General features: G+C 43.8%; 4 protein-coding genes across 6 annotated transcripts; 2 read left to right on the top strand and 2 right to left on the bottom strand.

The window, feature by feature from the left end:
- The first annotated feature begins 1,357 nt into the window (after positions 1 to 1,357).
- Positions 1,358 to 5,883, top strand: LOC117747533. Its single transcript, XM_034556842.1, has 3 exons — positions 1,358 to 1,572; positions 2,632 to 3,063; positions 3,726 to 5,883. Exons 1-3 carry the CDS (start codon positions 1,566 to 1,568, stop codon positions 4,832 to 4,834), a joined length of 1,548 nt encoding a protein of 515 aa, XP_034412733.1. The 5' UTR covers positions 1,358 to 1,565; the 3' UTR covers positions 4,835 to 5,883.
- A 6,041-nt stretch (positions 5,884 to 11,924) lies between these two features.
- LOC117747538 lies at positions 11,925 to 15,550 on the bottom strand. The gene is made up of 3 exons (XM_034556858.1): positions 15,425 to 15,550; positions 13,871 to 14,353; positions 11,925 to 13,691 (listed from the first exon to the last, which is right to left on the bottom strand). The coding sequence occupies exons 1-3, from the start codon at positions 15,429 to 15,431 to the stop codon at positions 12,685 to 12,687; spliced, it is 1,497 nt and encodes a 498-aa protein (XP_034412749.1). The 5' UTR covers positions 15,432 to 15,550; the 3' UTR covers positions 11,925 to 12,684.
- A 3,784-nt stretch (positions 15,551 to 19,334) lies between these two features.
- On the bottom strand, positions 19,335 to 22,006 carry LOC117747565 (GTPase IMAP family member 7-like). The gene is made up of 2 exons (XM_034556914.1): positions 21,746 to 22,006; positions 19,335 to 20,877 (listed from the first exon to the last, which is right to left on the bottom strand). Exons 1-2 carry the CDS (start codon positions 21,750 to 21,752, stop codon positions 19,949 to 19,951), a joined length of 936 nt encoding a protein of 311 aa, XP_034412805.1. The 5' UTR covers positions 21,753 to 22,006; the 3' UTR covers positions 19,335 to 19,948.
- Positions 22,007 to 23,308: 1,302 nt separating this feature from the next.
- On the top strand, positions 23,309 to 26,109 carry LOC117747572 (GTPase IMAP family member 7-like). 3 transcript variants are annotated; one of them, XM_034556925.1, is made up of 2 exons: positions 23,309 to 23,397; positions 24,081 to 26,109. In XM_034556925.1, the coding sequence occupies exon 2, from the start codon at positions 24,098 to 24,100 to the stop codon at positions 24,884 to 24,886; it is 789 nt and encodes a 262-aa protein (XP_034412816.1). In that variant the 5' UTR covers positions 23,309 to 23,397; positions 24,081 to 24,097; the 3' UTR covers positions 24,887 to 26,109. The 3 variants fall into 3 exon arrangements, with proteins under 3 accessions (XP_034412816.1, XP_034412813.1, XP_034412814.1); XM_034556922.1 differs by having other exon boundaries at positions 23,353 to 23,441; XM_034556923.1 differs by lacking the exon at positions 23,309 to 23,397 and adding an exon at positions 23,448 to 23,878.
- The last annotated feature ends 736 nt before the right edge of the window (positions 26,110 to 26,845 follow it).

Genomic DNA, 26,845 nt, shown 5'->3' with positions numbered 1-26,845 from the left:
AGAGCTTCAGAAGAGACGGCCCCCACGCACGAGTCTCCACCCCCGTCGATCCCTCTGACCAACCGGGCGCCAGCAGTCTCCCATCGCACCCCACCAACCCTCCCTTCACGACCCCCTCTACTCTTCTGGTTCCGGCTGATAATCATCCCTTCATTCATTTATCAATACACCAACTGTAAACTCATATCGCTATTGCCGTGGTCTTTGTTAGTGAACACACGAATAGTGAAGTACTATGCTGCATGCTTCAGTGACCTGAAGTCTTCCTGACAGGATCTTGCTTATTACCAATAATGTCTGCAGTCTGTAGATGATTATTAAATTATATATAAATGTACTTTATAACCTCCCTGTAAATAACATGACATCTTTAACCATTGAGATGATCTTGTTTAATCATATAATATGTAATTCATACTTTAGTCACTTTAACAACATTTACTTTTTCTTTATTAACTGTACATACGCTTACCTTCAGATTTCATATTGTTCACACATGTTTGGTCCATATTGTTTATATTTTATGATCCATGTTAACTTTTTGTTGGCTTTGTATGTATAGTTTTGGATTTGCTCCTCATGTTTTTTTTTCTTTCCTAGTTTGTGTTGCAACAGCTGCACAGCAATTTGCCTCGTGATTAAAAAACTTCTATATTTTCTTATTTTTACCACAAAATGTCTGATGTGTTTATATGTTTCGTCAACTGTAGACATACATATGAAATTATTTCAATATCTTCAGAACATCAAACTGGTGCAGATTGTATTTCTGTCTCCTGTTGAAACATTGTTCACTGTTTCCTGTTACAGAGCAAAGCATAACATGTTTCATAATCTATGCACAACATGATATGAAAGACAAAAGTGGTGGTTCTTTGTGGATTATAATGTATCACCAAGACAGCAGGGGCCCTTTAGAGCGGGTCCTTCCTGGAGTACCTCCACACCTATTGCACATGTAGCAGGTGTGTACTCTCTCTTCCAGGTGCTATGATTCAGGCACACCTGATCACTTTATGTGCGTTTATTCTGGTAATAAAACAGAACATTAGTTCTCACACAACACCTCGTGGCAACAAACTCCGGGAACTGCAAAAGATTATTTTCAAGCTGTTGTTTTCCCAAGTTACTCCACAGAGTTTACCTCAAGTTATCCCTTCAAAGCGTTTGATATGTGAATTATAATTCCTGTTTAACAAACAACCTGCAGGAAACACAATTCTACCAACTAAATATGAACTTATTTAGATATTACAACGGAGCGAGATACACATCAACTACCACGAGACAGTCTGCGGGGTTCACCGCTCAAGTCTGCAGGGGCCCAGCAGAGGGCGCTCATGATACACACACAGACACACACACACAGACACAGACACACACACACAGACACAGACACGCACACACAGACACAGAGACACACACACACAGACACACACACACACACCCTTACAGTAAGTGAAAGTGAAACTTAAGGAGCAGCAGAGGCCCACAGGAGGAAAGAGACACGGAGGACGTCGACTGGTCGAAACATTTGACTCTTAGCTGATTTCTCTTCTACAAACATGGACAGTAAGTTAAAGTTACTTCGTCCAGTTGTTGTTGTTATTATTTATTAATTCTGCTCACTGGACATTACTGGTCGAGCGAGGTAGAGAGTGAGTGAGAGAGGGAGCGTCATCACTGGCTGTGGGCCCGTAGTCAGAGAAACAAGCTAATCAAACGAGCTGCAGCTGGTCTCAGAACAGCGGTTTTAAACCGGAAGCTGCTTCCTTCAGAGTCTCTTCCGGTGTTCATGACCGGGTCCGTTGCTTTCTGAGAGGAGGAGACCTCTGCGGAGAATTCGGCTCCCGGTAAAAACCTCCTTAACGAGGAACACTGAAGGAATCCGAACCGGGAGAAGTTGACCGCGGTGGTGGGGAAGACTACAACTCCCATGATCCCACGCTGCTTCATGACGTCACCAAACTCCACCTGTTATTGAGACCTCAAGCAGCAGAAAGCTTTATATTGTACGTTTAGAGGATTAGAGGACACTAACATATGAGTTTGTCCTACAAAAAGATGGAAAATAGTCATGTTGAATATTATTATATATAAAATATATTATAAGTTAAAATAAAACCGTTTCTGGGAGGAGGTCATACACTTGACCTTTGTCAGGGTCGCGTGCTCTCTTTAAGCAGGTGACTGTACTGTGCCAAAGAGTATTAATGTTGTTTTCATGAGTCACATTATTAAAGTTAATCTTAACTTAATATCATAACAATCATTTAATAGGATCACAGTAATAGTTTTGAATCAGGACCTCCAGTATTTGGATCAAGTAGCTATAGGTGAAAACTGAGGAGCGTCAAATCTTGTGAGCTGAAGCTATTATTTCAATGTGTCACATACACATTTATTATGAATTAAGGTAAATGTAAGTATCAGATCAGACTCTGTTTCAGATACATAAGAGGACTCAGATTTGGATCAGGGCCAAGAAAACCTCATCATCTCTTTTTAGACCTGTTTACAAAATGATCCTCTGTGTTCTTCACCACGTAGAATAACTTATATTGTGTATATATAAAACTGTCTGCACATTTTAGTGATATATACACTCATGTATTTATGTATCCGTATCAGATAACTCCCTAACGGAGCAGTCGGATTCCATGGAGACTCATTCCTCCAGCGACGACATGGCGCTCTCGAGGGATGCGGCCACGGACCAATCGGAAGCCTGCGGCGAAGGAAAAGCAGCTGGTGTGGCAGACGCAGACTCCGGTATGGCAGACGCAGACGCCGGTGTGGCCGCCGCAGACTCCGGTGTGGCAGACGCAGACTCCGGTGTGGCAGACGCAGACTCCGGTGTGGCAGACGCAGACGCCGGTGTGGCCGCCGCAGACTCCGGTGTGGCAGACGCAGACTCCGGTATGGCAGACGCAGACGCCGGTGTGGCCGCCGCAGACTCCGGTGTGGCAGACGCAGACGCCGGTGTGGCCGCCGCAGACTCCGGTGTGGCAGACGCAGACGCCGGTGTGGCCGCCGCTTTGCAAGACGCAGCTTTGCAACACGGTGAGAAGCAGTCAAACGCGTCTTGATGCTCGTTGTGCTTTTTAAAGTGTTGACACTATTCTTCATTCTCTTATGATGATGCAGCTATTTAATAAGTACCAACAGACTTCTGACCAACAAAGTTTTGTCTTTATTACGACAAATGTTCAGTATTATTGACGCTGCTCACTGGTGCTTGTTAGTGTACGTGAGTGCATGTTAGTGCTTGTTAGTGCATGTGAGTGCACGTGAGTGCACGTGAGTGTGTCCCTCTGGTTACCTCACTGCCGCTCTGCTCTCATGGTGGTTACAGCTGATAAGAACATCTATCAGTCAAGTGTCAGCACTTTCGTAGTAGTTTGCCCTGTTAGCGCTGTTAGCATTGTTAGCTCTGAGCCAAGCTAAGAGCCAGTGAGAGGCAATCAAAATGATTCCTCTATCGGATATTGCACCTTTTAACTAGTGTGTTTTTTTTCTCTACCTACAACTAGTTACTTTAACACTTAACCTGTTTGGGTCGGTTAAAACAAAAGCTAAAATACTACATTTTTTCATTGATCCGGACCAAATGAACCGAACTACAGGTACAAATGTTCAGATCTACTGATACAGAGTCACTTTTCTCTTCCAGTGCTGCACATTTTAGTGATATATACACTCATGTATTTATGTATCCGTATCAGATAACTCCCTAAAGGAGCAGTCGGATTCCATGGAGACTCATTCCTCCAGCGACGACATGGCGCTCTCGAGGGATGCGGCCACGGACCAATCGGAAGCCTGCGGCGAAGGAAAAGCAGCTGGTGTGGCAGACGCCGGTGTGGCAGACGCAGACTCCGGTATGGCAGACGCAGACGCCGGTATGGCAGACGCAGACTCCGGTGTGGCAGACGCAGACGCCGGTATGGCAGACGCAGACGCCGGTGTGGCAGACACAGACGCCGGTATGGCAGACGCAGACGCCGGTATGGCAGACGCAGACGCATGGAGGATTGTCCTTCTTGGAAAAACCGGAGTTGGAAAGAGCAGCCTTGCCAACAACATATTTGGAGAGGCCATATTCAAAATAAACAATTTGAGCGACTTGGAAACGCATCCTACTACAGTCGAAACAAAATATGTCCATGAAAAAAACATCACTTTGATTGACACTCCTGGTTTCTTTGACCCGAGCAGGTCTGAGAAGGAGATGAAGCCTGAGATGATGAGGTGCAGCACAGAGTGCGCTCCTGGGCCTCATGTCTTTCTCATTGTGCTTAAAGTGGAGAAATTCATAGAGCACAATGAGGCTGTCGTCTCACAAATGTGTGATTACTTCTCTAAAGATGCTCTAAAATACGTCGTGATTGTCTTCACTCATGGCGACCAGCTGCCAGAGGGAATGACACTGGAGAAGTATATCGAGGAAAGTGGGGATCTGGGCGACCTGGTGAAGAAGTGCGGGGGCCGGTGCCACGTCGTCGATAACAAATACTGGAAGGACAACACGGAGGGCGACAGAAGTAACCAGGTCCAGGTGGAAAAGCTGCTCTGCTCCATCAACCAGATAGTGGTAAAAAACAAGGGAAGATTCTACACAGACAAAAAGCTACGAGAAGTCGAGAAAAAGATTCAGAAAGAGAGAAAGGTCATTAGACTGTCATCAGGAAACATGTCAGAGGAAGAGATCAGGAAGCAGGCGAAAAGCAACGTCTTTAAGGAGCAGGTAGACGATGCAGCTCAAACATGGAATTTTGGTATCGCAGATAAAGTATGGAGTGTGGTCAATTGTGTTAAGAGAAAAATTAATTGAGAATGAACAGAACCAGAACTGGCAGAAGTGGATGTAGAACAAGCCAGTACGAGAGGTAGTTGAGGTATTAATCACACATTGATTACTTAACAACGCTTTTTTTTAATCTGTCTCTTCATGGAAGTGAAATATTAAATCATGAGTGTACACTTTAATGGTGATTACTTTGAATGTTCTATTCTAATTGCCATTTGTGTCAGTATGTGGCCATTAATGATGCATGTATTATGTAACAATAAACAGCTGATCGATCTCATGTCTTTTCAGCTACTTTAGTCATGTGACCATCCACCTATGCTGCTAAAGTTTAAGGCTGACTATACTTGTACTTTCTTATTGTCAATCAATTCCATTATAAGACAAAAACCAACAAATAATGGATGTTGGTATCACCGGGGTCCTTCGTTGGTGAGCAACCTATTGTGATAATAAGCTTGTGAGGGATCTGGTGAAGAAGTGCGGAGGTCGCTGCCACGTCGTGGATAATAAGCAAAGAAATAATACTATCAGCATCAAAAGCAAATGATAATACAGCCAGAGATGAAACAGAATCAAAACCAATAATCAGACGTTACGCTTAAAGACGGGAGAGAGAAACTATCATTAAGAAGCCAGGAAATATTTAACCATTGAGATGATCACGTTTATTCATATGTAATTCAAACTTTAGTCGCCATAAGAAGTGTAATTGACTTTTTATTCATAAGATTCATCCTCAGTTAAGTTTAATTCTCTTTGATGAGTTACCATGTCTTTCTTTTTATTGAGCTAAGAGTGTTTTGGTCTCATATCACTTTATTCTTCACATATCTCATATTATGTTTTCCTTCATGCATCAATATGTAATCACATGTTCTTCTTTGTTGACTGAATGGTGAGAATAAGTAAATAAGTGAACTCTTGATTCACCTGATAGTTTTGAAGGTCTTATTGGAAATGTAAACTTTTTACATTTTGTCTTTTCTTTTACTTCAATATTGACATTATTCATCTTTGTAACTGTAAAGAAACAAATAAAACTGGTTTGTATTCTGTACATTCCAACCAAAGTCCAGACTTGCTCATCTCTGGTTTCAGACTCCTCCCTCCCTGTGGGCCGTCCTCCTGTGTGATTGCAAGCCCCGCCCTCATTGTTTCCACCTGTGTCTCCTCCCCTGTGTTCAGTCCACTCCTTGTTCTGTGCCAGTTGGTCTCGAGATAGGTCACAGGTCAACGTGGCTTGTCGTCATGGTGACCCCTTTATAGTGTTTAACTTGGATGGGTTTTAGTTTTAGTTTTCAGGTGTATGAAGGAATCTCAAAAAGGCTTGGGAAAATATCTTTTGGTTTTAACTTCACCAGTCAGGTTTATCAAATCAAGACCCCAATTATTTCAAAATAAAGAGATTCAACTCAGGTAAAACTTAATTAATGTTGATTATAATTCCAGTGAGGTCACACAGTTCTGGTTGGAGGTGTCTCGCTCAGTGGGTTCTTCAAAGTACACAATGTGGTTCAACGCGGGTACAACATATTGCTATGATGAGTACATCTTAAGTGAATGGTATTGCAATTATGCAAAACATAATATAATATGCCAGCTTTAACTTTTTCAAAGTAAAAGCTTTATCTGCTCAAATAACATTTTCCACAAGTTTCAATTTATTTGTTATTTATATTTGTTGTGGTGATTTTGTTGTGCGGCTCGTTTAACGGAAGAGCGGAGTCGAGAGTTAAAATCACAAGTATTTATTCAGCTAGCAAAAAGGCAGAGTATTGCATCCCGTACAGTTAAACGTGCACGGTCCTAATCAAAACATTCAACCGGGTTGAGTGTCCGGAAACAAGGCGCTTAAACAGCGTGCGCGGAAGCTTCAAATAGGATTCCTCTTGTGAGGTCCTATTGGTTAAGACTATTGTAGCAGGCGGAGCTTATTTTAGCTAGAAGCGGCCTGGTTGGAGCACTGGGTATTTCCACCCACACTGGCTCACGTCCATTGGTTGTGGTCTTCATCCAATCAGTGTGTGTGCATGTTGTCGGGGTGCAATTGTGGGGGCGTAGTCGGAGCTGGCATACTCCAGTTTGCAGGATGGGGTGCCCTTGACTGACAGCTGGGATGCCGCTTTGTATCTTCCTCTCCTTTGCCCTGGTCAATGATAAGGGCAGTGTGTGTGCTGGGACCGGGCGCGGGGGAGGGGCGGGTGCAGCTCCTGAGAACTGGCTGTAACTGTTTTCTCAGCATAGGGGTTGGGACACATTCTTTGTTCAATGTGTATGAGCATCAGTAAGACACCGTCTGTCTTCTCGTTTTCTGTTATCAGTGGGTGCTTCTCAACTAACCTTGAGTCCTTGCCCTCGGGCAACCTCCGTTCCTTTCCACTGTGGTTGAGGCTTCTCCTGTGTTTTCCACTCTAGGGTCACTGTCCTCAGGGTGTCGTACTGCGCATGCGTCAAAAGTTAAACCAATAAAGTAATAAAAGCCTATGTGTCTCAAGTTATTTGCCAACAGTGTAATCTATATATTTCTTCTACAATGCATTAAAATCCACAAAGAAACACAACTAGTGATGAACTAAATTGTTGTACATGGTTATGAAAATGTTTATGTTTCGCTCTTTAACAGGAAACAGTGAACAAGTGGAAACTCTGCAAGTTTATATATAATATTCAGTTAGTGTAGATTATTTACAGTTTTTTTTTTACTGTTTTAATTGTTTATTATCTATATCACCATTGATTATGTTATGTTCAAGAATTCGTGGGGTGGACTCGAAAAAATAGCCGGAGATGGAAAATTATAATAAAAAGTGTTTAATCGAAAATATTACCAAAAATGAATAACGGTTCCGATACAGAGTTTAACTCTCAGCTGAGGGAACATGAATCACTGCGTCCACAGACTGCTGTTGTAGAGTACAACCCAACAATTAATGAGCAAACGGAGTCCGGTGAACTAAAGTTAGTTCTCAATATTTATTCAGTAATAAAAAGCAGAGTTAATGCTCCCGTACAGTTAAACGTGCACGGTCCTAAGTTGAACACCCAACAGGGTTGAGTGTCCAAGGAAAAGGCGCTTAAACAAAGTGCGCGGAAGCTTCATATAGGATTCCTCTTATCAGGTCCCATTGGATTAAAAGTCAAAACTGATGCAGACGGGCGATGGTTTATTCCAAGCCTGTCCGGTAGGAGCACTGGGTATCTTCCACCCACACTGGCTCACGTCCATTGGTTGTGGTCTTCATCCATCAGTGTGTGTGGATGTTGTCGGGGTGCGAAGGTGGGGGCATGGTCGAAGCTAGTATAATTCAGTTTCGCAGGATGGGTTGCCCTTGACTAACGGCTGGGATTCTCCTGTTTATCCTTTTTCTCCTTTGCCCCAGTTTAGATAAGGGCAGTGTGTGCGCTGGGACCGGACGCTCCCTTCTGAGTTCGGCCTTGGGCTCTCATAACTCGGCGCGAACTTACGTGACCTTAACGCTAGGGTCAATGCTGTGTGTGTTGTTTAGGCTGAAGCAAGCTAGTGTGCAGATTTACCTTAATGCTGTATTAAAATGCTCTATAAATGTGTTGTCTAGGCTGAAGCAAGCTGATGTGCAGATTTACCTTAATGCTGTATTAAAATGCTCTATACTGCCAAGCAGTTAACTGTCTAACAGTAAATCACGCACACTAAATATAATCCTTTCAAAGGATCACGGCCTACATGCAGCCACCCTGCCTGCCATGCTTCTCCGTCCTCATCCCAAGGAAAGAGCCCCATCTCTGTGGTAAACATTCCTTTTCATAGTTCCTGCTCCTAAACCATATTCGCTTCCCATTGGTTAAGCCCACCTCCGGAAGAACTTCTCACAAATGGGGACATGGAATCCGAGTGGACCTTGTTCAAAGCCTCTATTGTGGACGCGGCTGCTTGGGGCTGTGGCCGGAAGGTCATCGGTGCCTGTCGTGGCGGCAACCCGAGAACCCGGTTGTGGACACCGGGGGTGAGGGAAGCCGTCAAACTGAAGAAGGAGGCCTTTCGGGCCTGGCTGGCCCCAGGGGTCTCCTGAAGCAGCTGACGGGTACCGGCGGGCCAGAAGGGCTGCAGCGGCGATGGTCGCGGAGGCTAAAACTCGGGCATGGGAGGAGTTCGGGGAGGCCATGGAGAAGGACTTTCGGTTGGCCTCAAGGAAGTTCTTGCAAACCATCCGACGGCTCAGGAAGGGAAAGCAGGGTCTACCCCAGGCTGTTCTCAGCAGGGGGGGGGAACTGCTGACCCGGACTGGGGACATCGTCGGGCGGTGGAAAGAGCACTTTGAGGAACTCCTGAACCCGGCCAACATGTCCCCCGGAGAGGGGGCAGCGCCGGAAGACTTTGGGGTGGATTCACCCATATCCCTGGCAGAGGTCGCTAAGGTAGTCAAAAAGCTCCTTGGTGGCAAGGCGCCAGGGGTGGATGAGATCCGCCCTGAGATGCTGAAAGCGCTGGACATTGTTGGGCTGTCTTGGTTGACAAGCCTTTTCAGTGTCGCATGGGGGTCGGGAACAGTGCCCATGGACTGGCAGACCGGGGTGGTGGTTCCCATCTTCAAGAAGGGGGACCGGAGAGTGTGCTCGAACTATCGTGGTATCACACTGCTCAGCCTCCCGGGAAAAGCTTATGCCAGGGTGCTGGAGAGGAGGCTCCGACCGCTTGTCGAACCTCAGATTCAAGACAAACAGTGCGGATTCCGTCCCGGTCGTGGAACAGTGGACCAGCTCTTTACCCTCGCAAGATTACTGGAGGGGTCCTGGGAGTTTGCCCAACCAGTTTACATGTGCTTTGTAGACCTGGAGAAGGCTTTCGACCGGGTCCCTCGGGGGTTTTTGTGGGGGGTGCTGCGGGAGTATGGGGTGCCAGACCCGTTGGCACGGGCCATCCGGTCTCTGTATGCCTGCAGTAGGAGCTGTGTTCGTCTCCTTGGTAGTAAGTCAGACACGTTCCCGGTGGGTGTTGGCCTCCGCCAGGGCTGCCCTTTATCACCGGTCCTGTTCGTGACCTTCATGGACAGGATATCTAGGCGCAGCCAGGGGGCGGAGAGGATCTGGTTCGGGAGTCTCGGGATCGCCTCTCTGCTGTTTGCGGATGATGTGGTCCTGTTTGCCTCCTCGGACCGTGACCTCCAGCATTCACTGGGGCGTTTTGCAGTTGAGTGCGAAGCGGCAGGGATGAGCGTTAGCACCTCCAAATCTGAGGCCATGGTGCTCTGCCGGAAACCGGCGGAATGCTCCCTCCAGGTGGGGGAAAACTGCCTACCCCAAGCGAAGGAGTTCAAGTATCTCGGGGTCTTGTTCACGAGTGAGGGTAAGGTGGAGCGGTAGATCGATAGGCGGATCGGTGCTGCTGCAGCAGTAAAACAGGCGCTGTACCGGTCCGTCTTGGTGAAGAGGGAGCTGAGCCGGAAGGCAAAGCTCTCCATTTACTGGTCGGTCTACGTTCCAACCCTCACCTATGGTCACGAACTCTGGGTCGTGACCGAAAGAACAAGATCTGGGATACAAGCGGCCGAAATGAGCTTCCTCCGTAGGGTGGCCGGGCTCAGCCTTAGAGATAGGGTAAGGAGCTCGGACATCAGGGGGGAGCTTGGAGTTGAGTCGCTGCTCCTTCGTGTCGAAAGGAGTCAGCTGAGGTGGTTCGGGCATCTAGTCAGGATGCCTCCTGGACGCCTCCCATTAGAGGTTTTCCGGGCACGTCCAACTGGTAGGAGGCCCCGGGGAAGACCGAGGACACGCTGGAGGGATTATATCTCCCGGCTGGCCTTGGAACGCCTCGGGATCCCCCAGAATGAGCTGGAAAGTGCTGCGGGTGAGAGGGAAGCCTGGGTCGGCCTGCTGAACCTGCTGCCACCGCGACCCGACCCCGGATAAGCGGGTGATAATGGATGGATGGATGGTTAAGCTGTGCAGAAGAGACATTGCCCTAATCTGCTCATTGGCTACGCCATGTGTCTGTCGGTGGGTTGGCGTACCCACATCACGCCGTTCTCCATATGGCTCTGCTCCATGTGGGCTGATTGGGGCTTCCTCGCAGGGGCCATGGGGTCTCCTCCAGGGGTCACACCAGGGGGTCCAAAATGCCCCTAAGTCTCCTCCCCCATCCTTCTCCGGGCAGGGTGTGAGGAACCCGGTGGGCATCTGCATCTGGCTGCCTCTGGTGAATCCACATCCCAAAGTTCACACCTCTCACACAAAAGACTTCCTTCCTCCAAGCAACGAAACCCCCAAGACATCCTGTAATAATACAGTACATCATGAAACAATCTACTCAGAGATATCCTTCAATAATATACTAAATCATTAAACAATAATCTACACAGACATTCTTTAATAACCAGTGTGAAGTTATAGCAAATCATTAATTCCCAATTTACACATTGCAATAGTCATTTATCTAATTCTACAATTACTATGTCTTTAGTGTGCACTTTACCCCTTTGCTGCTGTACATTTCCCAACTGCGGGACTAATAAAGGTTGGTGACCCCGACGTGATACCGGCTCCAAGGATCTCCCGAGAAACTCCACGCTTCTCCAAACAGTCGGCCGACTAAAACATAAGGTAGGCAGATTCCTGTTTATATCAAATTCTGCATACATTTTCCCATTAAATATTGTTAAACCTTAATTCATTGAATGCAGAATTTCCCGAGACGTCCTGGTAGACAAATCTTTTCAGTAACGAATGTACACCAAAATCTACACTTAAGACCGTCTCAGTCTGCTTAGAGGGGTGTTAATTGCAAATATGAATGTGAATTTTTGTTTCCCACTGAGACTAGTGTTGTGTATCATGAGCGCCCTCTGCTGGGCCCCTGCAGACTTGAGCGGTGAACCCCGCAGACTGTTCTGTCTCCGTGGTCGTTGCTCTGCAACGGGCTCCGTTGTAATGCACGATGCAACATCATGCACGACAAACCAGCAGAGCGTCAGAAACAATCTGAGACAGCCAAGTTAGTGAATCCCTTCGTACTGAACACCATTTTAACGTCAGCTTGTAGCAGGTTTGTTATTCAGATAAACGTCCCATCGGTTCCTGTCAGCCTCTCCAGGGGAGGAGCTCTCTCCTTAAGGAGACCAGGAGATGGAGTCTGGACTTTGGTTGGAATGTACAGAATACAAACCAGTTTTATTTGTTGTTTTTGTGCAATAAAAGAAGATAAATGGTTACAAATATCAATGATGTAAACAATTAAGTAAAAGAAAAGACAAAATGTCAAAAGTTTACATTTCCAATAAGACTTTCAAGATGATGAGGTGAACCAAGAGTTCACTTATTTACTTCTTCTCACCATTCAGTCAACAAAGAACATGTGATTACATATTGATACATGAAAGAAAAACATAATTAAGGATGCCATCATTCAATTTACACTAAATAATATGAGATTATATGTGAAGAAAACAGTGATATGAGACCAAAACACTCAATAAAAAGAAAGAAATCGTAATTCATCAAAGAGAATAAAACTTAAATGACGATGAATCTTATGAATAAGTAATTTACACTATAACACATCAAACATATTACTTATGATTAAACATAATAATCTCAGTGGTTAAATATTGTTTATATTAATATTGTAATATATTGGGAGACTTTTTAACTAACCCTTCAAGAGTTTTTGCTCATTACAGGTTTAAACTCTATGGTTTAACTCAAACTATGTTTTACTTGGTCCGCAGTAGATTTGCTTCCATCAATGACGACCTTCGCTGCCCTCTCTTCCAATAGTGTGTCTGCTCCCTCAGCTGCACAATGTCCTGCAGCACCTTCTGCCACTGCTCCCACTACAGATGTTACTGTTAGAGCAATTATGACTTTGCACCAGTAGTTGCTCTTACACCTGTTGCACCTCATGCCCTTCTGTTGAGGGTAACCGATGCCTGTATAGCTGAGACAACTACACTGAGACTCGCTCTGAGGCCAAAAAAAGCTCCGAACAATACAACTGATTTAACAGCTGCCAAACAGATACCAAGCCACCGAACTGCTCTGTTTTTAGCTTCCTGTCTGATCTCTCCCTCTGACTTGTTTCCTGGTGACTGTCTAATGACTTGCTCCTCCTGTATTATTCTTTCCTGCACTGCTTGTAGCATCTCATTGGTGTAGCATCTTCCTCCGTTTGCCTCCATCATCTGATCTATTGTCTTGAGGAGCTCCTTCACCTGGACCTGGTTGTTCCTGTATTCTTCCTGCTGGTTGTTCTTCCAGTATTTATTATCAACGACGTAGCAGCGGCCTCCACACTTTGTCACCAGATCCCTCACAGGCACATTAGTTTTGATACAGTCCTCAATGGTCTCTCCTTCAGGGAGCTGGTCACCATGAGTAAAGAGGACTGTCGCATACTGGAAAAATTCTTCAGAAAACATTTTTTTTATTTTAGTGATGACAGCCTTCTCGTGCTCGGTGAATCTCTCCACTTTGAGCACAATGAGAAAGGCATGAGGCCCAGGAGCGAACTCTGTGATGCACCTCACTATTTCAGCCTTCATGTCCTCCTCAGATCGATCTGTGTCGAAGAAACCAGGACTGTCAATCAAAGTGATGTTTCTTTCATTGACAGGTTTAGTTACTGCTTGACATGTAATTGTTTCAGAGCTGAGAGTGTGTCCGATGTTGACCACCTGCTCTCCAAATATGGTGTTAGTCAGGCTGCTTTTCCCAACTCCAGTTTTTCCCAGGATGACCATTCTCGTGCTGTTCTCCCTCGAGAGCGCCATGTCGTCACTGGAGGAATGAGTCTCCATGGAATCCGACTGCTCCGTTAGGGAGTTATTACCTGTCAGTTTGTTCCAAAGCCACTTAAATACGTTGTTTCTAGTTTTTTCCAGGATGACCATTCTCGTGCTGTTTGACACTGAAAGAGAATAATGTCCATCAATAATACTGAACATTTGTCGTAATAAAGACAAAACTTTGTTGGTCAGAAGTCTGTTGGTACTTATTAAATAGCTGCATCATCATAAGAGAATGAAGAATAGTGTCAACACTTTAAAAAGCACAACGAGCATCAAGATGCGTTCGACTGCTTCTCACCGTCTTGCAAAGCTGCGTCTTGCAAAGCGGCGGCCACACCGGCGTCTGCGTCTGCCACACCGGAGTCTGCGGCGGCCACACCGGCGTCTGCGTCTGCCATACCGGCGTCTGCCACACCGGCGTCTGTGTCTGCCACACCGGCGTCTGCGTCTGCCACACCGGCGTCTGCGTCTGCCACACCGGAGTCTGCGTCTGCCACACCGGCGTCTGCGTCTGCCACACCGGAGTCTGCGTCTGCCACACCGGAGTCTGCGTCTGCCACACCGGAGTCTGCGTCTGCCACACCGGAGTCTGCGGCGGCCACACCGGCGTCTGCGTCTGCCATACCGGAGTCTGCGTCTGCCACACCGGCGTCTGCCACACCAGCTGCTTTTCCTTCGCCGCAGGCTTCCGATTGGTCCGTGGCCGCATCCCTCGAGAGCGCCATGTCGTCGCTGGAGGATTGAGTCTCCATGGAATCCGACTGCTCCGTTAGGGAGTTATCTGATACGGATACATAAATACATGAGTGTATATATCACTAAAATGTGCAGACAGTTTTATATATACACAATATAAGTTATTCTACGTGGTGAAGAACACAGAGGATCATTTTGTAAACAGGTCTAAAAAGAGATGATGAGGTTTTCTTGGCCCTGATCCAAATCTGAGTCCTCTTATGTATCTGAAACAGAGTCTGATCTGATACTTACATTTACCTTAATTCATAATAAATGTGTATGTGACACATTGAAATAATAGCTTCAGCTCACAAGATTTGACGCTCCTCAGTTTTCACCTATAGCTACTTGATCCAAATACTGGAGGTCCTGATTCAAAACTATTACTGTGATCCTATTAAATGATTGTTATGATATTAAGTTAAGATTAACTTTAATAATGTGACTCATGAAAACAACATTAATACTCTTTGGCACAGTACAGTCACCTGCTTAAAGAGAGCACGCGACCCTGACAAAGGTCAAGTGTATGACCTCCTCCCAGAAACGGTTTTATTTTAACTTATAATATATTTTATATATAATAATATTCAACATGACTATTTTCCATCTTTTTGTAGGACAAACTCATATGTTAGTGTCCTCTAATCCTCTAAACGTACAATATAAAGCTTTCTGCTGCTTGAGGTCTCAATAACAGGTGGAGTTTGGTGACGTCATGAAGCAGCGTGGGATCATGGGAGTTGTAGTCTTCCCCACCACCGCGGTCAACTTCTCCCGGTTCGGATTCCTTCAGTGTTCCTCGTTAAGGAGGTTTTTACCGGGAGCCGAATTCTCCGCAGAGGTCTCCTCCTCTCAGAAAGCAACGGACCCGGTCATGAACACCGGAAGAGACTCTGAAGGAAGCAGCTTCCGGTTTAAAACCGCTGTTCTGAGACCAGCTGCAGCTCGTTTGATTAGCTTGTTTCTCTGATTACGGGCCCACAGCCAGTGATGACGCTCCCTCTCTCACTCACTCTCTACCTCGCTCGACCAGTAATGTCAAGTGAGCAGAATTAATAAATAATAATAATAATAATAATAATAACAACTGGAAAAAGTAACTTTAACTTACTGTCCATGTTTGTAGAAGAGAAATCAGCGAAGAGTCAAATGTTTCGACCAGTCGACGTCCTCCGTGTCTCTTTCCTCCTGTGGTCCTCTGCTGCTCCTTAATTTCACTTTCACTTACTGTAAGGTCGTGTGTGTGTGTGTGTGTGTGTGTGTGTGCGTGTGTGTGTCTGTGTGTGTGTGTGTGTGTGTGTGTGGTGGGGGAGGGGAGTTGACTTTACCAAGTTAAAAACTTAATTCGTTCAAATAATATTTGTCACATATTTCAATCTATTTATTGTTTATACTTTTCGGGTGATACATTATTAATCCACTTACACATCAGACACGGTGTGATTAAGATAAGAAAAGATCAAATATGAAGTACAGGCAAGTGTAAGTGTACGCTTAATTAAGAACAAATAAATTGAACTCCTCGTGTCCCGTCGCCGCTCCGAGCTCCCCGTGTCCCGGCTCCAGCTCCCCGTGTCCCGTCGCCGCCCCGGCCAGCTCTAAAGTTATTTTAAGATAAGTTTCAGCTTCATAAAAAAAATTTACGTTCATCTATTTAGCAAACTCTGTTGTCTCTTCGCCATATTCTTCATGTGTTAATTAGTAGTTGAATGTTAACTGTACGTCTTCTATTTCGAAAGCTAACGTTAGCTAGCGTTTACGCTTGCTAGACCGTCAAGTACACCGCATGTAACCCCTCTAGAATAGCTTCAGTGTAAATATTATATAAGATATTATATGTATATATAATTATATACGATTTTATCTATGATTGCAGTTCAAAATGTTTGATCTTTGTCTTTATGTTTGCTGGTGAAACAGGATTAAGTGACTAACTTCAAGACTCAAACTGAAAAGTTGTGCAGCCTTGCTGTGTGACCGATACCCTCTCCCAGTGTAGGTAAGGCACTGGAAGACGTTGTTCAGTGACCTCTGTAACAAACCTACCCCAAAATCGACACCCACGCCCATCTCAGCCTGCTTAAGGGGGGGCGTTAATTGCAAATATTAAGTTATTACTAATGCATCATATTTGCATTTTATTATTTGCTCTTTTATTTTAGTACATATAATTTACAATGTGTTATCATTACCATAACCAGTGTTCCAAATCCATAGTCAGCTCCATAGTCAGAAACGTGAAGATAGCGAAGCCAGGGACCATAGTTAAATGCATTCCGGGGGCCAGAGTGGGCGACATTGAACCTAGTTTAAAACTGCTGGCTAAAGATAAACGTAAACACAGTAAGATTATAATACACGCTAGCGGTAATGACTCCCGACTGCGGCGGTCAGAGGTCACTAAAATTAATGTGGAATCGGTGTGTACTTATGCCAATACAATGTCGGACACCGTAGTTTTCTCTGGCCCTCTCCCTAATCTGATCAATGACGACATGTATAGCCGCATGTCATCATTCAACCGCTGGTTGTCCAGGTGGTGCCCAGCAAACAATGTGGGCTACATAGATAACTGGCAGACTTTCTGGGGAAAGCCTGATCTGATCAGTCGAGACGGCATTCATCCCACAGAGTTCAGATCAGGAAGCAGAAGCAGAGTTGTAGTCTTCCACCCTTCTCTGCACTTCCATTCGAGCAGTTACCCACCCTTAACCTTAACTCTATAGAGACTGTGTCTGTCCCACGGCCACTTAAATTAATTACATCAAAAGTAACCAGAAGAGGAGTCATACAAAATAACCTCATAAAGGTTAACACCACTATTTCAGCAGTGCAACAAAACAGGATCATTAAATATGGACTCTAAAATGGACTAAATGAATTGACTCCAAGTCATATTAATACTCACATTCCTCGAGGCACCGGCCGAGGAGGTGGAGTAGGAGCCATCTTTGACTCAAGCCTATTAATGAATCCTAAACCTAAACTAAACTACAACTCATTTGAAAGCCTTGTTCTTAGTCTTTCACATCCAACCTGGAAAACATTACAGCCAATTATGTTTGTTATACTGTACCGGCGACCAGGTCCATATTCTGAATTTATATCTGAATTTTCAGAGTTTCTATCAAGTTTAGTCCTTAAAACTGATAAGGTTATTATTGTAGGAGATTTTAATATTCACGTGGATATTGATAATGATTGCCTTAGTGCTGCATTTATCTCATTGTTGGACTCGATTGGCTTCTGTCAGAGAGTACAGAAACCCACTCACTGCTTTGGCCACACCCTCAACCTTGTTCTTTATTGTGGCATTGACACTTTAGTCCGTCCCAGATTGATCATCTTGTCAATAGTGCTACAGGCTCACTGAGAATGACACTAGACTCGATAGCCCCACTGAAGAAGAAGACAGTGAGGCAAAGGAGGTTTGCTCTCTGGTAGAACCCTCAGACCCGCAAACTTCACGAAAGCTTGAAAGCAAATGGCGTTCCACCAATCTGGAAGAATCACGCTTAGTTTGGAGAGACAGCCTTAAAACATATAAAAAAGCTCTCCGTAATGTCAGAGCAGCCTATTACTCATCAGTAATAGAGAAAAATAAGAACAACCCCAGGGTTCTCTTTAGCACTGTAGCCAGGCTGACAGAGAGTCACAGCTCTGTGGAGCCGTGTATTCCTATAGACCTCAGTAGTAATGACTTCATGAACTTCTTCAATGAAAAGATTTGAACTATTAGAGGCAAGATTGATGATCTCTTGCCCTCAACCAGTGCCGATCTGTCATCAAGAGGAGTAGCCTTGGAAACGGCTGTATGCCCTGGTGTATATTTGGATGGCTTTTCTCCCATTAACCTAGACCAATTGTCCTCAACGGTTTCTACTTCTAAACCGTCTACCTGTCTCTTAGACCCCATCCCAACGAGGCTGCTTAAAGATGTGTTGTCTTTAATTGGCACCTCTCTGTTGGATATTGTCAATGTGTCTTTGCTAACAGGCCATGTACCACATTCCTTCAAAGTAGCTGTAATTAAACCTCTCCTGAAAAAGCCCACTCTTAATCCAGAGGTGTTGTCTAACTACAGACCGATCTCTAACCTTCCCTTCCGCTCTAAGATCCTTGAGAAAGTAGTCGCAGATTTTCTACATCATAATAGTTTATTTGAGGAGTATCAGTCAGGATTTAGAAAACACCACAGCAGAGACAGCACTGGTGAAAATTATCAAATGACGTCCTGCACTACCTCCTAACGTAATTGGTACCTCCTCCTCCTCCCAAAGTTCAGTGCACTTGGAAATGGGAGGAGGATCCCTGTCCATGTTGGTCTTCATGCAGTTTTCTCCACCCCTCCATGCAAAGTTTATGTTTCGTGTTCAGTTTTCACTTATCTCATAAGTGCCTGGGAATTGTAAGAGCAACAGGGACTACATCATGTCCCGGAGAAGTTGTTCGTGGCGCCTTGCGAAGAGAGTGCCTGACGATGGGAACCGGAGACCGTTGAGTCCATGTTGGCCACTTTATACTGTTAGGGAGCTGGGAGCCACAGGGGGCAGGACTCAAAAGCAGACTCAAGGCAGGTTCAAAACAAGGTCTTTACTTCAAGCAGGGTTCGGTACATGGGTAATCAGACAAGGCAGGCAAAGAGCCACGGGTGGAAAAGAAAACAGGTAAAAACACGGGAAGGCACACTGGGGTAACTTGCTGGTAAGCTCATGGAACATTAAGAGACCAACTGGCACAGAACAAGGAGTGGACACAGACTAAACACAGGGGAATAAGACACAGGTGGAAACAATGAGGGCGGGGCTTGCAATCACACAGGAGGACGGCCCACAGGGAGGGAGGAGTCTGAAACCAGAGACTAGGTGAGTGACAGAAAACACAACAGAGACAGACAGTGACAACAAAGACTCCCCAGAAGGTCTGGGCGTTACACATTGTTGCTGTTCAGTGGTGGCAGGCCTCATTTATATTTAAATCAAGATGGCGGCGACAACCCTCAGAGATGAGCAAGTCTGGACTTTGGTTGGAATGTACAGAATACAAACCAGTTTTATTTGTTTCTTTACAGTTACAAAGATGAATAATGTCAATATTGAAGTAAAAGAAAAGACAAAATGTAAAAAGTTTACATTTCCAATAAGACCTTCAAAACTATCAGGTGAATCAAGAGTTCACTTATTTACTTATTCTCACCATTCAGTCAACAAAGAAGAACATGTGATTACATATTAATGCATGAAGGAAAACACATTGAGGCTGTCAACACTCTTAGCTCAATAAAAAGAAAGAAATTGTAAATCATCAAAGAGAATAAAACTTAAATCAGAATAAATCATATGAATAAAAAGTACCAGAGGGTCACTCCGTTTATACACTATATGGATCACTGAAGTACAAGTAAGTGTAAGTAGATATGTACGGTGAATAAAGAGACAAACTGCTTGTGAAACCGGAATAAGCGACTAAAGTTTGAATTACATATTTATTAAACGTGATCATCTCAATGGTTAAATATTTCCTGGCTTTTTAATGAGAGATTATCTCTCCCGTCTTTAAGCGTAATGTCTGATTATTGGTTTTGATTCTGTTTCATCTCTGGCTGTATTATAATTTGCTTTTGATGCTGATAGTATTATTTCGTGAACGCGTCTGGTGCCTTCTTTGGTCCTCTTAGAGCAACACCAACAGCCCCTTCCTCTGTGACTTCTGTCATTCCAGCACTTCCTCTTGTTCGTGTTAAAGCTGCGATTATGTCTCTCACCATCCCTACTTGACCAAAAAGAGCTCCCCACAATGCACTTGCTTTGATACCTGCCAGTTTGGTCCAAAGCCACTTAAATACGTTGTTTTTAGCCTCCTCTCTGATCTCTCCCTCTGACTTGTTTCCTGATGACTGTCTAATGAGTTGCTCCTCCTCCATTATCCTTTCCTCCACTGCTTGTAGCATCTCATTGGTGTAGCATCTTCCTTTGTTTGCCTTCACCATCTGATCTATTGTCTTGAAGAGCTCCTTCACCTGGACCTGGTTGTTCCTGTATTCTTCCTGCTGGTTGTTCTTCCAGTATTTATTATCAACAACAAGGCAGCGGCCTCCACACTTTGTCACCAGATCCCTCACAGGCACATTATCATGGACAAAGTCCTCAATGGTCTGTCCTTCAGGGAGCTGGTCACCATGAGTAAAGAGGACTGTCGCATACTGGAAAACTTCTTCAGAAAAGTATTGATGTATTTTAGTGATGACAGCCTGCTCCTGCTCGGTGAATCTCTCCACTTTGAGCACAATGAGAAAGGCATGAGGCCCAGGAGCGAACTCTGTGATGGATCTCAATATTTCAGCCTTCAGCTCCTCCTCAGATCGATCTGTGTCGAAGAAACCAGGAGTGTCAATCAAAGTGATGTTTCTTTCATTGACGGGTTTAGTTACTGCTTGACATTTAATTGTTTCAGAGTTCACACTGTGGCCGATCTTGAACAGCTGCTCTCCAAATATGGTGTTAGCCAGGCTGCTTTTCCCAACTCCAGTTTTTCCCAGGATGACCATTCTCGTGCTGTTTGACACTGAAAGAGAATAATGTCCATCAATAATACTGACAACTTGTCACAATAACAAAAAACCTTGTTGGTCAGAAGTCCTAAATGCATCAAACTAAAAAGTGAATGAAGAATAGTGTCAACACTTTTAAAGAAAAGCCCAACAAGCATCATTTTATATATAAAAAGTATTCTAAAAGTGCAAATATTTAAGTTAATATGTTATAAATAAAGGAGACAGAGAATCATTTTACAAACAGTTCTAAAAAGAGATGATGACGTTTATGACCTCCCTCCAGAAACGTTAGTTTTTTATCGAGAAAAATAAAAAATATTTTATGTATACACAAATGTTTTTAATAATGTTATTATTATATGAATATTCAACATGACTATTTTCCATCTTTTTGTAGGACAAACTCATATGTTAGTGTCCTCTAATCCTCTAAACGTACAATATAAAGCTTTCTGCTGCTTGAGGTCTCAATAACAGGTGGAGTTTGGTGACGTCATGAAGCAGCGTGGGATCATGGGAGTTGTAGTCTTCCCCACCACCGCGGTCAACTTCTCCCGGTTCGGATTCCTTCAGTGTTCCTCGTTAAGGAGGTTTTTACCGGGAGCCGAATTCTCCGCAGAGGTCTCCTCCTCTCAGAAAGCAACGGACCCGGTCATGAACACCGGAAGAGACTCTGAAGGAAGCAGCTTCCGGTTTAAAACCGCTGTTCTGAGACCAGCTGCAGCTCGTTTGATTAGCTTGTTTCTCTGACTACGGGCCCACAGCCAGTGATGACGCTCCCTCTCTCACTCACTCTCTACCTCGCTCGACCAGTAATGTCCAGTGAGCAGAATTAATAAATAATAACAACAACAACTGGACGAAGTAACTTTAACTTACTGTCCATGTTTGTAGAAGAGAAATCAGCGAAGAGTCAAATGTTTCGACCAGTCGACGTCCTCCGTGTCTCTTTCCTCCTGTGGGCCTCTGCTGCTCCTTAAGTTTCACTTTCACTTACTGTAAGGGCGTGTGTCTGTGTGTGCGTGGGTGCGTGAGTGTGCGTGTACGCGTGTCTGTCTGTGTGTGCGTGTCTCTGTGTCTGTGTGTGCGTGTCTGTGTCTGTGTGTGTGTCTGTGTCTGTATGTGTGTGTCTGTGTGTGTATCATGAGCGCCCTCTGCTGGGCCCCTGCAGACTTGAGCGGTGAACCCCGCAGACTGTCTCGTGGTAGTTGATGTGTATCTCGCTCTGTTGTAATATCTAAATAAGTTCATATTTAGTTGGTAGAATTGTGTTTCCTGCAGGTTGTTTGTTAAACAGGAATTATAATTCACATATCAAACGCTTTGAAGGGATAACTTGAGGTAAACTCTGTGGAGTAACTTGGTAAAACAACAGCTTGAAAATAATCTTTTGCAGTTCCCGGAGTTTGTTGCCACGAGGTGTTGTGTGAGAACTAATGTTCTGTTTTATTACCAGAATAAACGCACATAAAGTGATCAGGTGTGCCTGAATCATAGCACCTGGAAGAGAGAGTACACACCTGCTACATGTGCAATAGGTGTGGAGGTACTCCAGGAAGGACCCGCTCTAAAGGGCCCCTGCTGTCTTGGTGATACATTATAATCCACAAAGAACCACCACTTTTGTCTTTCATATCATGTTGTGCATAGATTATGAAACATGTTATGCTTTGCTCTGTAACAGGAAACAGTGAACAATGTTTCAACAGGAGACAGAAATACAATCTGCACCAGTTTGATGTTCTGAAGATATTGAAATAATTTCATATGTATGTCTACAGTTGACGAAACATATAAACACATCAGACATTTTGTGGTAAAAATAAGAAAATATAGAAGTTTTTTAATCACGAGGCAAATTGCTGTGCAGCTGTTGCAACACAAACTAGGAAAGAAAAAAAAACATGAGGAGCAAATCCAAAACTATACATACAAAGCCAACAAAAAGTTAACATGGATCATAAAATATAAACAATATGGACCAAACATGTGTGAACAATATGAAATCTGAAGGTAAGCGTATGTACAGTTAATAAAGAAAAAGTAAATGTTGTTAAAGTGACTAAAGTATGAATTACATATTATATGATTAAACAAGATCATCTCAATGGTTAAAGATGTCATGTTATTTACAGGGAGGTTATAAAGTACATTTATATATAATTTAATAATCATCTACAGACTGCAGACATTATTGGTAATAAGCAAGATCCTGTCAGGAAGACTTCAGGTCACTGAAGCATGCAGCATAGTACTTCACTATTCGTGTGTTCACTAACAAAGACCACGGCAATAGCGATATGAGTTTACAGTTGGTGTATTGATAAATGAATGAAGGGATGATTATCAGCCGGAACCAGAAGAGTAGAGGGGGTCGTGAAGGGAGGGTTGGTGGGGTGCGATGGGAGACTGCTGGCGCCCGGTTGGTCAGAGGGATCGACGGGGGTGGAGACTCGTGCGTGGGGGCCGTCTCTTCTGAAGCTCTGGCGGTGCCGAGTCCCAAAAAGATGGCTCCATAAAGAAGAGTGCGCGTGAGTGTTACTGGTGTTGTTAGGCTGGAGTGGGTATGGGAGAGGTAAGTGGGGGAGGACCGCCGGCCAAGCGTCTTAAAGATGGGGTTTCGCTAAGAAGTTCGGCTGGCTGGTGTCAAGTGTTTAAGTAGTCGCGGTTATGGTCGTATGGACTTCGGTATGAGTCTAGTCGGAAGGCGAAGGTGGATTGAGGCAGACGGTGTTGGTTGGTTGGTCTTGCTGAGTTTGAGGTGATGGATGATGCTGTCGGGAGGATGGAGAAGTCGGACAAGGGGCTATGTCGTAATGGATGGTGGTCGGTGCTTGAGGAGGTAAACTAATGGCAGCCACCTCCTTAACGAGGAACACTGAAGGAATCCGAACCGGGAGAAGTTGACCGCGGTGGTGGTGAAGACTACAACTCCCATGATCCCACGCTGCTTCATGACGTCACCAAACTCCACCTGTTATTGAGACCTCAAGCAGCAGAAAGCTTTATATTGTACGTTTAGAGGATTAGAGGACACTAAAATATGAGTTTGTCCTACAAAAAGATGGAAAATAGTCATGTTGAATATTCATATTATAATAATAATATTATTAAAAACATTTGTGTATACATCAAAATATTTTTTATTTTTCTCAATAAAAAACTTGTTACTGACAAGTTGTCAGTATTATTGATGGACATAATTCTCTTTCAGTGTCAAACAGCACGAGAATGGTCATCCTGGGAAAAACTGGAGTTGGGAAAAGCAGCCTGGCTAACACCAAATTTGGAGAGCAGCTGTTCAAGATCGGCCACAGTGTGAACTCTGATACAAGAACATGTCAAGCAGTAACTAAACCCGTCAATGGAGGAAACATCACTTTGATTGACAGTCCTGGTTTCTTCGACACAGATCGATCTGAGGAGGAGATGAAGGTTGAAATATTGAGATGCATCACAGAGTTCGCTCCTGGGCCTCATGCCTTTCTCATTGTGCTCAAAGTGGAGAGATTCACCGAGCACGAGAAGGCTTCAGTCACTAAAATAATTCAATACTTTTTTGAAGAAGTTTTCCAGTATGCGACAGTCCTCTTTACTCATGGTGACCAGCTCCCTGAAGGACAGACCATTGAGGAATTTACCCATGATAATGAGGCTCTGAGGGATCTGGTTGCAAAGTGTGGAGGCCGCTGCCTTGTTGTTGATAATAAATACTGGAAGAACAACCAGCAGGAAGAATACAGGAACAACCAGGTCCAGGTGAAGGAGCTCCTCAAGACAATAGATCAGATGGTGGAGGCAAACAAAGGAAGATGCTACACCAATGAGATGCTACAAGCAGTGCAGGAAAGGATAATGGAGGAGGAGCAACTCATTAGACAGTCATCAGGAAACAAGTCACAGGAAGAGATCAGAAAGGAGGCTAAAGACAGAACATATGATTGGTGTTGGATACAATGGTTTTCCCATTCATTACCTAATTTGTTCAGATCTCTTTTTGGTCTCGCAATTGTCGAGTAGTTTCGTAGGCTTCGTAGGCTTCATAGGCTCCATAGGCTTCATAGGCTTCATAGGCTCCATAGGCTTCATAGGCTCCATAGGCTTCATAGGTTCCATAGGCTCCATAGGCTTCATAGGCTCCATAGGCTTCATAGGCTCCATAGGCTTCATAGGCTTCATAGGCAGGGCTTTCTTTAGCCAAGTTTCAAATTAAACTTGTAATGAGCTATAACTCTTGAAGATTAAGACTAAAAAGTAATCTCTTCCAATAAATTGCATGAAAATCTTGTTCGAAACAATAGTTAACCACTGAAATTAATGTTTAGTATATATAATATGTAATACATTGTACTCATTGGTTTGTTGAGGTTGTTAATATAAATGCTTATATATGGTCATAATGTTATGCTTTTGTCAGGTTACTCAAGTTCAGAATAACACATACATAGGTGAAATGTGTGTCTGGGAATGTCTGCTTCTCACAACCTATATGTTATCTTCTAGTCTCATTAGAAAGTGGACTGGCCTTGCAGGGCTCAGTCCCGTGGAGAGAGAGGAGCAGATGGAATTATACCCCTCCTTGATAAATCTCAGCGCCAATTAGAAGTCAGGATAATGCATATGAATCTGTGCATGTAAAGGCCAAACTTCCGGTTCTAAGAGAGAGTTGTTGTGACTCCCCTGTGATTGCAATCGCAGCGCTTGTACTTTGTTTGTGATCAGAGAATAAATCTACCAGAACGAGAGAAGTTATTGGCTGAATTCTTCCGAAGGCTCTACCAGGCAGACCATTTTGAACCACGCTTACAAGGTATCCACCAAAAATGCCCGAGACACCACAACTATGAACCTATTTCTCTATTCTTCTGTTAAAATAATTGATTCACCAATCAATTAATTGACTTATTAAATTGAAGAGTGAACACATTCTTGAAACAGAGTGACACTGTGGTACTGCTTTGTACTGCAGGTTTGACTTAATATGAAACATGGCTTTTGAAACCTAAAGCCATAGGAAGTGTAATCTTAAAGTGTAAATTACTTTTTATTCATATGATGTATCCTGATTTAACTTTCATTCTCTCTGATGAGTGTTTTGGTCTCATACATCAATTTATTCTTCACATATAATCTCATATTATTTTGTGTAAATTGAATGGTGACATCCTTAATTATGTTTTTCTTTCATGTATCAATATGTAATCACATGTTCTTCTTTGTTGACTGAATGTTAAGATGAAGTAAATAATAACTCTTGGTTCACCTCATCATCTCGTCTTATTGGAAATGTAAACCTTTGACATGTTGGCTTTTCTTTTACTTAATTATTTACATTATTCATATTTGCAACCATTTATCTTCTTTTTATTGCACAAAAACAACAAATAAAACTGGTTTGTATTCTGTACATTCCAACCAAAGTCCAGACTCCATCTCCTGGTCTCCTTAAGGAGAGAGTTCCTCCCCTGGAGAGGCTGACAGGAACCGATGGGACGTTCATCTGAATAACAAACCTGCTACAAGCTGACGTTAAAATGGTGTTCAGTACGAAGGGATTCACTAATTTACAAACCTAAATCCGGACATCTGGTCACCCTACTTGGCCAATGTTAGCTTGTTTTTCACAGATGAGGTAACGTTTACTACAAGCTAGCCTAGCTAACGTTAGCTAGATAAATGTCCAAAATGGAGACCGTTATGATCTGGTCACATAAGCAAGCTGGTGCTGTCGTCATCATCGAGAGCATCTAATCTAACATGTATAGCGATGAGCAAGCTATCCATGGTGGTAGTTGTAAAGAGGGCAATCTTATAATTTCTAATAACTTATGTCAAATAACCCTTAAATTAACTAGCTAGCTTGTTATGCTAACACCGTAAGTTACACTTTAATATACTAAGTACAAAAATAGTGTATTTCAATTTAGCACGTGTATTTAAAGAATACGTATCTAATACACTTTGATACTTAAGCAATAA

This window comes from Cyclopterus lumpus, chromosome 18, assembly GCF_009769545.1.
Source record: "Cyclopterus lumpus isolate fCycLum1 chromosome 18, fCycLum1.pri, whole genome shotgun sequence".
NCBI classification, from domain to species: Eukaryota; Metazoa; Chordata; class Actinopteri; order Perciformes; family Cyclopteridae; genus Cyclopterus; species Cyclopterus lumpus.
This window is presented reverse-complemented; position numbering and strand designations above follow the sequence as displayed.

Coding starts and splice junctions, on each gene's coding strand:
- LOC117747533 (XM_034556842.1), top strand. Junction 3,064..3,725: donor AGACGCAGCTTTGCAACACG/GTGAGAAGCAGT, acceptor TATCCGTATCAG/ATAACTCCCTAAAGGAGCAG.
- LOC117747538 (XM_034556858.1), bottom strand. Junction 13,692..13,870: donor AGACGCAGCTTTGCAAGACG/GTGAGAAGCAGT, acceptor ATTCTCTTTCAG/TGTCAAACAGCACGAGAATG.
- LOC117747572 (XM_034556925.1), top strand. CDS start 24,098: ATGGTCATCCTGGGAAAAACTGGAGTTGGGAAAAGCAGCCTGGCTAAC.